General features: G+C 48.6%; 1 protein-coding gene across 3 annotated transcripts in view; it reads left to right on the forward strand.

The window, feature by feature from the left end:
* ptprk (protein tyrosine phosphatase receptor type K) overlaps positions 1-13,416 on the forward strand; it is an 877,717-nt gene that overhangs the window by 342,006 nt on the left and 522,295 nt on the right. For all 3 annotated transcript variants that reach the window (XM_072499228.1, XM_072499225.1, XM_072499226.1), the window contains exon 5: positions 7,229-7,344. In XM_072499228.1, coding sequence (XP_072355329.1) covers positions 7,229-7,344 — 116 coding nt within the window. The remainder of the gene's footprint in view (positions 1-7,228; positions 7,345-13,416) is intronic.

Below are 13,416 nucleotides of genomic sequence, written 5' to 3' on the forward strand. Positions count from 1 at the left end.
CGGCGCCGTTGCCAGCGCCCCCAGACTCGTACCCACACAGGACGCCGTCTCCAGCCTCTTCCATGCAGCCCCCTCCCCCTCCATCACCCACTTGAGCAAAATTGTCGCATTGGCGGCCCAGTAGTACCCACAAGAGGTTGGGCAGCGCAAGCCCCCCCCCCCCCCCCTATCTCTACTCCGCTCCAGGAACACCCTTCTCACCCTCGGAGTCCCTCGTTCCCACACAAACCCCATTATACTCCTGTTAACCCGCCTGAAAAAAGCCTTCGGGATAAACACGGGGAGGCACTGGAACAGGAACAAAAACCTCTGGAGCACCGTCATTTTGATTGACTGCGCCCTACCCGCCAGGGACAGCGGCAACGCGTCCCACCTCTTGAACTCCTCCTCCATTTGCTCCATCAGCCTTGTAAAGTTAAGCCTATGCATGACCCCCCCAGCTCCTGGCCACCTGGACCCCCAAATATCTGAAGCTCCTGTCCGCCCTTTTTAGTGGGAGCTCGCCAATCCCCCTCTCCTGGTCCCCTAGCTGAACTACGAACAGCTCGCTCGTCCCCATATTGAGCTTGTACCCCGAAAAGTCCCCGAATTCCCTAAGGATCCTCATTACCTCTGGCATTCCTCCTACCGGGTCCGCCACATACAGCAGCAGGTCGTCCGCGTAAAGCGACACCCTATGCTCCTCCCCACCCCGCACCAACCCCCTCCAGTTCCTCGACTCTCTCAGTGCCATAGCCAGGGGTTCAATCGCCAGTGCGAAGAGCAGGGGGGACAGGGGACAACCCTGTCTCATCCCTCAGTGCAACCGAAAGTACTCGGACCTCCTATTTGAGGCCACACTCGCCATCGGGACCTCATACAACACCCTAACCCACCTGACAAACCCCTCCCAAACCCGAACCTCTTCAGCACCTCCCACAGGTACCCCCACTCTACCCTATCAAAGGTTTTCTCAGCGTCCATCGCCACCACTATCTCCGCCTCCCCCTCCCTCGCCGGCATCATGATAACGTTCAAAAGTCTCCGCACATTCGTGTTCAACTGTCTCCCCTTCACAAACCCCGTCTGGTCTTCATGGATGATCTGAGGCACACAATCCTCAATCCTCGTGGCTAAGACCTTCGCCAGCACCTTGGCATCTACATTTAGCAAGGAAATCGGTCTGTAAGACCCACATTGCAGGGGATCCTGGTCCCGCTTCAGGATCAAGGGGATCAGTGCCCGGGACATCGTCGGGGGTAAAGCCCCCCCCCCCCATCCCTTGCCTCATTGAAGGTCCTAACTAACAGCGGGCCCAACAGGTTCAGATATTTTTTATAGAACTCGACCGGGAAACCATCCGGCCCCGATGCCTTCCCCGCCTGCATGCTTCCTATCCCTTTGATCAGCTCCTCCATCCCAATCGGGGCCCCCAGTCCCGCCACCAGCCCCTCTTCCACCTTTGGAAACCTCAATTGGTCCATGAAACGGCCCATCCCTCCCTCCCTCCCGTGGGGGCTCGGATCGGTACAATTCCTCGTAGAAGTCCCTGAAGAGCCCATTGATGCCAACCCCACTCCGCACCACACTCCCTCCCCTGTCCTTAACTCCCCCGATCTCCCTAGCTGCGTCCCGCTTCCAAAGCTGATGCGCCAGCATCCGGCTTGCCTTTTGCCCATACTCGTGGACCGCCCCCTGGGCCTTCCTCCACTGCACCTCCGCCTTCCTGGTGGTCACCAGGTCGAATTCGGCCTGGAGGCTGCGCCTCTTCCACAATAATCCTTCCTCGGGTTCTTCCGCATACCTCCTGTCAACCCTCACCATCTCCCCCACCAGCCTCTCCCTCTCCCCCCCGCTTCCTCCGCTCCTTGTGGGCCCTGATGGAGATCAGCTCTCCCCTCACCACCACCTTCAGTGCCTCCCATACCATCCCCACTCTGACCTCCCCGTTGTCATTGGTCTCCAAGTACCTCTCTATACTTCCTCGGACCCGCTCGCTCACCTCCCCGTCCGCCAACAGCCCCACCTCCAAGCGCCACAGCGGGCGCTGGTCCCTTTCCTCCCCCATCTCCAAGTCCACCCAATGCGGGGCGTGGTCTGAAATGGCTATTGCCGAATACTCGGTATCTTCTACTCTCGCTATCAGCGCCTTACTCAAAATGAAAAAGTCGATTCGAGAATAAGCCTTATGGACATGTGAGAAGAATGAAAATTCCCTAACCCCCGGCCTTGCAAATCTCCAAGGGTCCACCCCTCCCATTTGGTCCATAAATCCCCTCAACACTCTAGCCGCCGCCGGCTTCCTACCCGTCCTAGACCTGGAGCGATCCAGTGCAGGATCCAACACCGTGTTAAAGTCTCCCCCCATTATCAGGCCCCCCACTTCCAAGTCTGGGATCCGACCCAACATACGCCGCATAAAACCCGCATCGTCCCAGTTCGGAGCATACACATTGACCAGTACCACCCTCTCTCCCTGCAACTTACCACTTACCATTATGTACCTACCGCCATTATCTGCCACAATGCTCGACGCCTCGAATAACACCTTCTTTCCCACCAAGATCGCCACCCCTCGATTTTTGGCATCTAGCCCCGAGTGAAACACCTGACCTACCCACCCTTTCCTCAGTCTTAACTGGTCTGCCACTTTCAGGTGTGTCTCCTGGAGCATAACCACATCCGCCTTGAGCCCCTTCAGGTGCGCGAACACGCGGGCACGCTTAACCGGCCCATTCAGTCCCCTTACATTCCAGGTTATCAGCCGGATCAGGGGGCTACCCGCCCCCCTCCCCCGCCGACTAGCCATGACCCCTCCTCGGCCAGCCACGCGTCCGCACCCCACACCCGGCCCGTTCCCCACAGCGGCATACGCCCGTCTCGACCCACCCCACTCATTCCAGCTCCTCCGTGATCTTAGCAGCCGCAACTCGATTCCCCCCCCACCCGCCCCCCACCCCCGGCTGGGACCCATCCTAGTTGGTTTACTCCCCCCATTGCACTTCCGCAAGTCAGCTGATTCCTGCTGACTCCGGCCAGTCCTGCCTCCCCTTCGACTCCTCCCATTGTGTGGCACACCCTCCTCTCCCGCTCCCCATTCACAGGCTCTCCCCCTCCGTTCTAAGCGCGGGAAACAATCCTCGCTTCCCCGCCCGGTCCCGCCCCCCCCCCCCAGTCTTCGGCGCGGGAAAAAATCCCGCGCTCTCCACCTACCAGGCGCCGCCACCAACCAAAACAGTGCCCAACCCGAAATAGAAAAACACAGAGAAAAAGAAACCCAAAACAATGCAAAGGCCCCCCCCTCCCCCCCCCCCCCCGAACCAAAAATAGGCATAACATATCCACCGCAGTCCCCAATCGCCCATCCCGACCCTCAGTCTATGTCCAGCTTCTCGGCCTGAACAAAGGCCCACGCATCCTCCGGAGACTCAAAATAATGGTGCCGGTCCTTGTAGGTAACCCACAGTCGCGTCGGCTGCAACATGCCAAGCTTCACCCCCTTCCTGTGCAGCAGCGCCTTCGCTCGATTGTACCCGGCCCTCTTCGCCACCTCCGCACTCCAGTCCTGATATATCCGAACCTCCGCGTTCTCCCACCTGCTGCTCCTCTCCTTCTTGGCCCACTTGTGCACACACTCCCGATCGACGAACCGATGGAACCGGAACCGCACCAGCACCGCCCGCGGAGGCTCGTTAGCCCTGGGCCTCCTCGCCAACACTGTATGGGCCCCTTCCAGCTCCAGGGGCCCCTGGAAGGACCCTGCTCCCATCAGCGAGTTTAACATGGTGACCACATAGGCCCCCACGTCCGGCCCCTCCGGGAGGCCCAGAATCCGCAGATTCTTCCGCCTCGACCGATTCTCCATCTCCTCGAACCGCTCCTGCCATTTCTTGTGGAGCGCCTCGTGCGCCTCCACCTTTACTGCCAGGCCTAAGATCTTGTCCACATTGTCAGAGATCTTTTGTTGAGCCTCTCGGATCGCCACCCCCTGGGCCGTCTGTGTCTCCAGCAGCTTATCAATAGAAGCCTTCATCGGCTCTAGCAGGTCCGTTTTAACCTCTCTGAGGCAGCACTGGATACCCTCCTGTTGCTCCTCCGCCCACTGCCTCCACGCTGCCTGGTCTCCGCCCGCCGCCATTTTGTCCTTCTTCCCTCCCTTCTTCTGGTCCACCACCACCTTTTTTTGTCACCCCGCTCCTAGTTAAAGCCATATACTGACGGGGAGCTATTATTAACTCCTTCCCACACCGGGAAATGTCGAAAAAGTGCCCTTGGGGGCCCTGAAAAGAGCCCAAAAGTCAGTTTTTGCGGGAGCCGCGGAATGTGCGACTTAGCTCCGCATAGCCGCAACCGGAAGTCTCGAGAGGGAAGCCTTTTGGCAGTGTTCGCTTCACCAATCTGCCCCAAAATGTCTGTGGAAACTCCTGAAAAAGGTCTCAGAGTCCGTTTCAGACGGGAGCTGCCGAATGCCCGACCTACTCCTCCATGGCTGCCACCGGAAGCCTCGTCCCCGCTTCTTCAGTGGCCTTGGTGAGATCTTTTCACAGTTGTTCCCTCTGCTGTTAGAATTCACTTTTGATAAAGGCCCTCAGGTCAGTTTGCAGCTTTAAGCTTGCCCTTCCCCCGCCTGCATGCTGGAAGAGGCCCTGTTTATCCTGTTGCAGCCAAATCTTTTACTGTTTCTGCCGGGTCTGGTAGCCAAAAGACATAACATTCCTGGGGGACACTGTCAGGGGAATGTTGCAGTCTTCTTGCCACACCGGGAAATGTCAAACAAATGCCGTGGGGGCCCTGTAAAAGAGCCCAAAAGTCCGTTCCAAGTGGGAGCTACCGAATATGCGACCGAGCTCTGCATAGCCGCACCCGGAAGTCCTCTACGTGTATCATAATGACGGTTATTGCCTGGCACTCCTATTAGACCATAAGTCATAGAAGCAGAATTAGGCCACTCGGCCCATCGAGTCTGCTCTGCCATTAAATCATGGCTGATATTTTTCTCATTCCCATTCTCCTGCCTTCTCCCCATAACCCATGATCCCCTTATTAATCAAGAATCTATTTATCTCTGTCTTAAAGGCCACCACAGCCTTCTGCGGCAAAGAGTTCCACAGATTCACCACCCTCTGGCTGAAAAGATTCTCTGTTTTAATGGATTGTCTCTTTAGTCTGAGATTGTGCCCTCTGTTTCTAGTTTTTCCTACAAGTGGAAGCATCCTCCTCACGACCACCCTATTCAGGCCTCACAGTATCCTGTAAGTTTCAATAAGATCCCCCCTCATCCTTCTAAACTCCAACGAGTACAGACCCAGAGTCCTCAACCGTTCCTCATATGACAAGCTGTTCATTCCAGGGATCATTCTTGTGAACCTCCTCTGTACCTGTTCCAAGGCCAGCACATCCTTCCTTAGATACGGGGCCCAAAACTGCTCACAATACTCCAAATGGGGTCTGACCAGAGCCTTATACAGCCTCAGAGGTACAACACTGATCTTGTAGTTTAGCCCTTTTGACATGAATGCTAACATTGCATTTGCCTTCCTAACTGCCGACTGAACCTGCACGTGAACGTTAAGCGAATCGTGAACCAGGACACCCAAGTCCCTTTGTGCTTCTGCTTTCCGAAGCATTTCCCCATTTAGAAAACAGTCTCTGCCAAATTCCTCCTTCCAAAGTGCATAATCTCACGTTTTTCCACATTGTATTTCATCTGCCACTTCTTTGCCCACTCTCCTTCTGCAGCCCTCTTGCTTCCACAATATTACCTGTCCCTCTTTGTATCTCTGCAAACCTCGCTACAGTGCCTTCAGTTCTTTCTTCCTGTGGTGCAAATGATTCTTGTAATTTATTAGCTTAAGCCTGAATGTTGTCCAAGTATTGCTGCATGCAGTGTAAAACTGTTCCAGCATCTGAGGAGTTATGAATGGTACTGAACACAGTGCTATCATCAGTGCCCCACATTTTGCCTTATATAAGAGGGAAGGTCAGCTAAAGATGTTTGGGTTTAGGACACCACCCTGAGGAACTCTTGCAACAATGTCCTTGGACTAAAATAGTTGGGTTCCAATAACCATCTTTCTTTGTGCTCGGCATGACCCCAACCAGTTGAAAGTTTTATCCTGCCTCGCATTAACTTCAATTATGCTAAGACTCTTTGATGTCATAAGTGTTCAAATGCTGCCTTGTTTCGCCATCTTGAATTCAACTCTTCTGTCCAATTTAGTCCAAGGCTGTAGTGAGGTCAGGAACTGAGTGATCCTGACAGAACTCAACCTGATCACCACCGATTAGATTATTGTTCTGAGTGTGCTGCTTGATAGCATGTCAGTACCATCTTCTGATGATTTGAGAGTAGGCTGACAGGGCTGTAATCAGTGAGATGGGATTTGATCCTTTTTTGTGGGCATCACATACCCAGTCAATTTTCCACATTGACAGAAAGTGCCATTGTTGCAGTTGTACTGGAACTATTGGGTATGGGCCTGGTTAGTTCTGAAGTGCAGGCCCTCAGAACTACTGCTAGTTTGTTGTTGGGGCCAATAGTCTTTGCTCTATTCATTGCAGTCTGTCGTTCCTTGGTTTTGTGATGTTGGGGATCTCTGGAGGAGAGTGAGATGGATCACCAACATGTCACTCCTTGCTGAAGATTGTTGCAAATGCTTCAGCCTCTTATTTTGCATTGGCGTGCTGGGCTTTCCACCGCTCCATTCCCATCATTTATGGAGCTGCCTCCTGTGGTTAGTGGATTAATTATCCCCCCCACATTTACAACTAGATGTAGCAAAGACTACATTTGGAAAACAGAAGTGAAACGAGTTTATCAATTTAAAAAAAGCAATAATACGAATTGAGCCATTTTGTTTATTAAAGCACTGTCAAAAACCCAGCGTTTAGAATCATGTGTTCCTGGTGGGGACGGTGTTGGTACAGCTTGCTGATGACCCAAGTCATCATTTAATTGGCTAACTACTCTGTGCCATTACTGTATATGCAGTAGGATTCGTTTTATTCTGTGTACCCGCGAAAAGGGTTATGTATGGTTGAATTTGAATTGGTTTTATGCTGAAAGATGGATAATGTTTAAACAAATTAAAGAATACATGTTGTATTTATTTTACAGGATTGCTTTTGTGTGTCATGAATGTTTCAATGAAACTAAAGCAGCGAGTGCAGTATAGTGCCGCACCCGGTACACACATCCGAATTGAAACAACCTTTGCCATGAACATGTCAAAATGTTAATGTTTTACAGATAAATCTCCTCACTTTTTGCGGCTGGGAGATGTGGAAGTCAATGCAGGACAAAATGCTACATTTCAGTGCATTGCTACAGGCAGGGATACAGTGAATAACAAGCTGTGGCTACAGGTGAGTAATGACACAGTATTCTCATCTGTCTCATAACAGAGAAAGCTGTCAATGATTTCTGCATTCTGCTCACTTTCTCAACGGATTGTTAAGAACATAAGAACATAAGAACTAGGAGCAGGAGTAGGCCATCTGGCCCCTCGAGCCTGCTCCACCATTCAATGAGATCATGGCTGATCTTTTGTGGACTCAGCTCCACTTTCCGGCCCGGACACCATAACCCTTAATCCCTTTATTCTTCAAAAAACTATCTATCTTTATCTTAAAAACATTTAATGAAGGAGCCTCTACTGCTTCACTGGGCAAGGAATTCAATAGATTCACAACCCTTTGGGTGAAGAAGTTCCTCCTGAACACAGTCCTAAATCTACTTCCCCTTATTTTGAGGCTATGCCCCTAGTTCTGCTTTCACCCGCCAGTGGAAACAACCTGCCCGCATCTATCCTGTCTATTCCCTTCATAATCTTATGTTTCTATAAGATCCCCCCTCATCCTTCTAAATTCCAACGAGTACAGTCCCAGTCTACTCAACCTCTCCTCGTAATCCAACCCCTTCAGCTCTGGGATTAATCTAGTGAATCTCCTCTGCACACCCTCCAGTGCCAGTACGTCCTTTCTCAAGTAAGGAGACCAAAACTGAACACAATACTCCAGGTGTGGCCTCACTAACACCTTATACAATTGCAGCAGAACCTCCCTAGTCTTAAACTCCATCCCTCTAGCAATGAAGGACAAAATTCCATTTGCCTTCTTAATCAGCTGTTGCACCTGAAAACCAACTTTTTGCGACTCATGCACTAGCACACCCAGGTCACTCTGCACAGCAGTGTGTTTTAATATTTTATCATTTAAATAATAATCCCTTTTGCTGTTATTCCTACCAAAATGGATAACCTCACATTTGTCAACATTGTATTCCATCTGCCAGACCCTAGCCCATTCACTTAGCCTATCCAAATCCCTCTGCAGACTTCCAGTATCCTCTGCACTTTTTGCTTTACCACTTATCTTAGTGTCGTCTGCAAACTTGGACACATTGCCCTTGGCCCCCAACTCCAAATCATCTATGTAAATTGTGAACAGTTGTGGACCCAACACTGATCCCTGAGGGACAACACTAGCTACTGATTGCCAACCAGAGAAACACCCATTAATCCCCACTCTTTGCTTTCTATTAATTAACCAATCCTCTATCCATGCTACTACTTTCCCCTTAACGCCATGCATCTTTATCTTATGCAACAACCTTTTGTGTGGCACCTTGTCAAAGGCTTTCTGGAAATCCAGATATACCACATCCATTGGCTCCCCGTTATCTACCGCACTGTTAATGTCCTCAAAAAATTCCACTAAATTAGTTAGGCGCGACCTGCCCTTTATGAACCCATGCTGCGTCTGTCCAATGGGACAATTTCCATCCAGATGCCTCGCTATTTCTTCCTTGATGATAGATTCCAGCATCTTCCCTACTACCGAAGTTAAGCTCACTGGCCTATAATTACTCGCTTTCTGCCTACCTCCTTTTTTAAACAGTGGTGTCACGTTTGCTAATTTCCAATCCGCCGGGACCACCCCAGAGTCTAGTGAATTTTGGTAAATTATCACTAGTGCATTTGCAATTTCCCTAGCCATCTCTTTTAGCACTCTGGGATGCATTCCATCAGGTCCAGGAGACTTGTCTACCTTTAGCCCCATTAGCTTGCCCATCACTACCTCCTTGGTGATAACAATCCTCTCAAGGTCCTCACCTGTCATAGCCTCATTTCCATCAGTCACTGGCATGTTATTTGTGTCTTCCACTGTGAAGACCGACCCAAAAAACCTGTTCAGTTCCTCAGCCATTTCCTCATCTCCCATTATTAAATCTCCCTTCTCATCCTCTAAAGGACCAATATTTCCCTTTGCCACTCTTTTTTGTTTTATGTATTTGTAGAAACTTTTACTATCTGTTTTTATATTCTGAGCAAGTTTACTCTCATAATCTATCTTACTCTTCTTTATAGCTTTTTTAATAGCTTTCTGTTGCCCCCTATAGATTTCCCAGTCCTCTAGCCTTTGCTACTTTGTATGTTTTTTCCTTCAATTTGATACTCTCCCTTATTTCCTTAGATATCCACGGTCGATTTTCCCTCTTTTTACCGTCCTTCCTTTTTGTTGGTATAAATCTTTGCTGAGCACTGTGAAAAATCACTTGGAAGGTTCTCCACTGTTCCTCAACTGTTTCACTATAAAGTCTTTGCTCCCAGTCTACCGTAGCTAGTTCTTCTCTCATCCCATTGTAATCTCCTTTGTTTAAGCACAAAACACTAGTGCTTGATTTTACCTTCTCACCCTCCATCTGTATTTTAAATTCCACCATATTGTGATCGCTCCTTCCGAGAGGATCCCTAACTATGAGATCCTGAATCAATCCTGTCTCATTACACAGGACCAGATCTAGGACCGCTTGTTCCCTCGTAGGTTCCATTACATACTGTTCTAGGAAACTATCGCGGATACATTCTATAAACTCCTCCTCAAGGCTTCCTTGACCGACCTGGTTAAACCAATCAACATGTAGATTAAAATCCTCCATGATAACTGCTGTACCATTTCTACATGCATCTGTTATTTCTTTGTTTATTGCCGGCCCCACCATAATGTTACTATTTGGTGGCCTATAGATTACTCCTATCAGTGACTTTTTCACCTTACTATTCCTGATTTCCACCCAAATGGATTCAACCTTATCCTCCATAGCACCGATGACATCCCTTACTGTTGCCCGGATACCATCCTTAAATAATAGAGCTACTCCACCTCCCTTACCATCCACTCTGTCCTTCCGAAAAGTTTGATGCCCTCGGATATTTAACTCCCAGTCGTGACCATCCTTTAACTATGTTTCAGTCATGGCCACTAAATCATAGTCATTCACAATGATTTGTGCCATCAACTCATTTACCTTATTCCGAATACTACGAGCATTCAGGTAAAGTACACTTATGTTGGCTTTTTTACCTCTGTTCTGAATCTTAACACCTCAATCAGTAACCTCTCCTAAGTTATATTTCCTCTTAACCTTTCTCCTACTTTTCCTTGTCGTCGAACCCATATCTTCCTGTAACAACCTGCCGCGTCGCTTACCATTAATGTTTTCACTTCCCGTTTTATTTCTTTTAGTATTCCTGGTCCTATTCACTGAGCTCCCCTCAGTCACTGTACCTTGTACTGTCGCCCTTTTTGATTTTTGACTATGGCTTCTCTGCCTTACACTTTCCCCCTTACTGCCTTTTGTTTCTGTCCCTGTTTTACTACCTTCCAACTTCCTGCATCGGTTCCCATCCCCCTGCCACATTAGTTTAAACTCTCCTCAACAGCTCTAGCAAACACCCCCCCCCCCCCCCCCCCCCCTAGGACACCGGTTCCAGTCCTGCCCAGGTGCAGACCGTCCGGTTTGTACTGGTCCCACCTCCCCCAGAACCGGTTCCTATGTCCCAGGAATTTGAATCCCTCCCTCTTGCACCATCTCTCGAGCCACGTATTCATCCTCTCTATCCTGACATTCCTACTCTGACTAGCTCGTGGCACTGGTAGCAATCCTGAGATTACTACCAGTCATGAGTTCGGATAATTTTTCCACTTCCAAATATTACGTAGCTAGACGGTAGTTTAATTCATGTTTTTTGTTGCCTTGTATGCGGAGTGGCAGAGATCCTCATGAATGGTTTGTCAAATGACAAGGTCAGGTGTTGTACTTCCTGATGGTGTGTTCCAGGGATGGTGGGACTGTCATATGAGGAGACATTGACTAGGTTAGGATTGTTCTCGCTGGAGTTCAGAAGAATAAGGGGGGATCTCATAGAGACTTATAAAATTCTAACAGGACAACACATGATAGATGCAGGGATGATGTTACCAATGATGGGTGTGTCCAGAACCAGGGGCCACAATCTGAAGATTCAGGTAAACCATTTCGGACAGAAATGAGGAGACATTTCTTCACCCAAAGAGTGGTGAGCCTATGGAATTCATTTCCACAGGAAGTAGTTGATGCTAAAACATTGAATATTTTCAAGAAGTGGCTAGATATAGCACTTGGGGAGAATGGGATCAAAGGCGATGGGAAGAAAGCAGGATTAGGCTATTGAGTTGGATGATCAGCCGTGATCGTGATAAATGGCGGAACAGGCTCAAAGGGCCAAAAGGCTTCCTCCTGCTCCTGTCTTCTATGTATCTATGTTACTGGTTTGATTTGATGATTTCTGGAAGAACCACAACATTTGTTACTGAATTTTTGAAGCATTTGGTAAATTGCTGATTGCACAACTGGTAAATTACCGTTTCGTAGATCACTGATGAAATAAAGAATGGCAATTAAAAACTGTTCTGCATTTGGACCCATATGGAAAATAGTTTCATTTTGCAATAATATTCATGAAAAACTAATGGCCAGATTGAAAAATGTAAAAATGCAGAAAAAATAATTTGAGGATGTGAACTTCAGAAATACATTGTGCTGAATAATTTATCTGGCCTTTCTTTGAAAACATGCTTGGGTCATTTGGATGACTTGGCCACCACTGTTTTGATCCTCCAATCAGCTGATCACAAAACCAACCAAACTACCTGGGTTACTTGCAGTTCAATACATCACAAAATGGTGTCTCCGACCTTGCAGAAGAAACACATTTGCAACAGGGTCTTGAAACAAAAATCATGCCGGCTCCACTGCACATGTTTTCCAAAACCGGCACATGCTAGTTTATTAAAAAAGACAGGAGGGGGCCAGCCTATCGTGCACATGTTTTGGTCGTGCCTAAAACTGAGGAAGTTCTGGGGCATCTTTAGCACCATGTTGATAGTGGTATAGTTGGACCTAGAACCTAGTGGGCGGCACTGTAGCACAGTGGTTAGTACTGTTGCTTCACAGCGCCAGGCTCCCAGGTTTGTCTTGGGCTGTCTCCCTGTGTCTGTGTGGGTTTCCTCCGGGTGCTCCGGTTCCCTCCCACAAGTCCCGAAAGACATGCTGTTAGATAATTTGGACATTCTGAATTCTCCCTCAGTGTACCCGAACAGGCACCGGAATGTGGCGATGAGGGGCTTTTCACAGTAACTTCATTGCAGTGCGAATGTAAGCCTGCTTGTGACAGTAAAGATTATTATTATTATAGTGCCCTGGGAGCCATATTCAGGGCTCCAGACATGAGGGGCAAATGTCTCTGCCTTTTGCTCGCTGCTGGCGAGGAGGCAGATCCTAGTAGGGTGTGGAGGCCAGTTGCTCCACCCTGTGCCTCAGTATGGCTGAGAGACTTAATGGAGTTTCTGAGGCTAGAGAAGGTTAAATTTAGCTTGAGAGAATGAGGAGGGATTTCACAAGAGATGGCGTCCATTCATATCTCACTTTAAGTACCTAGCCTCAGTCAGCAGCTAAAACCAGGGGGGGGGAGGGGGTGGCAGGGTAGTAGTTAGTTAGTTTATGAATTGTATTCGGGTTGAGGGAGGGATTTTTAGTTAAATGTGTGTAATGTGAATTATATAAAATATTTTGAAAAAAACTTAATACATTTTTTTTAAAAAGAGAGAAGAATTGCCTGACAACAATTAGATGTGCCATCTCCAATAAATATCAGGGTTTTTTTGCATCATAGAATCCCTACAGTGCGGGAGGAGGCCATTCAGCCCATTGAGTCTGCACTGACCCTCAAAGAGCATCCTAACTAGACCCACGCGCTTGTCCTGAAACCCACGCAGATGCAGGCCAAAATGCAAATTCCACACAGTTACCCAAGGCCAGAATTCAATCCGGGTACCTGGCACTCTGAGGTAGCAGTGCTAACCATTGTGTCACCATTTGGCATGTTGTAGCTTTTTCTTCTCTCTTTACACACACATTTTGAACATCATAAGATGAAGTAAACATATGACCCCAAAATTTTTTAGTTTTAACTAAAACGTACATATTGAAAAATTTGATCTGATTTTAATGTTTAATTGAGCAAAGCCAGTATGACTCACCGTGGAATAAAAACCTTATCAAGTGCTTGAACACATAACAACATTTTTATAAATGTTTGGCGGTGAGATCTGTGA

The sequence above is a fragment of the Scyliorhinus torazame genome, chromosome 4 (genome assembly GCF_047496885.1).
Source record: "Scyliorhinus torazame isolate Kashiwa2021f chromosome 4, sScyTor2.1, whole genome shotgun sequence".
In the NCBI taxonomy this organism is placed as follows: domain Eukaryota; kingdom Metazoa; phylum Chordata; class Chondrichthyes; order Carcharhiniformes; family Scyliorhinidae; genus Scyliorhinus; species Scyliorhinus torazame.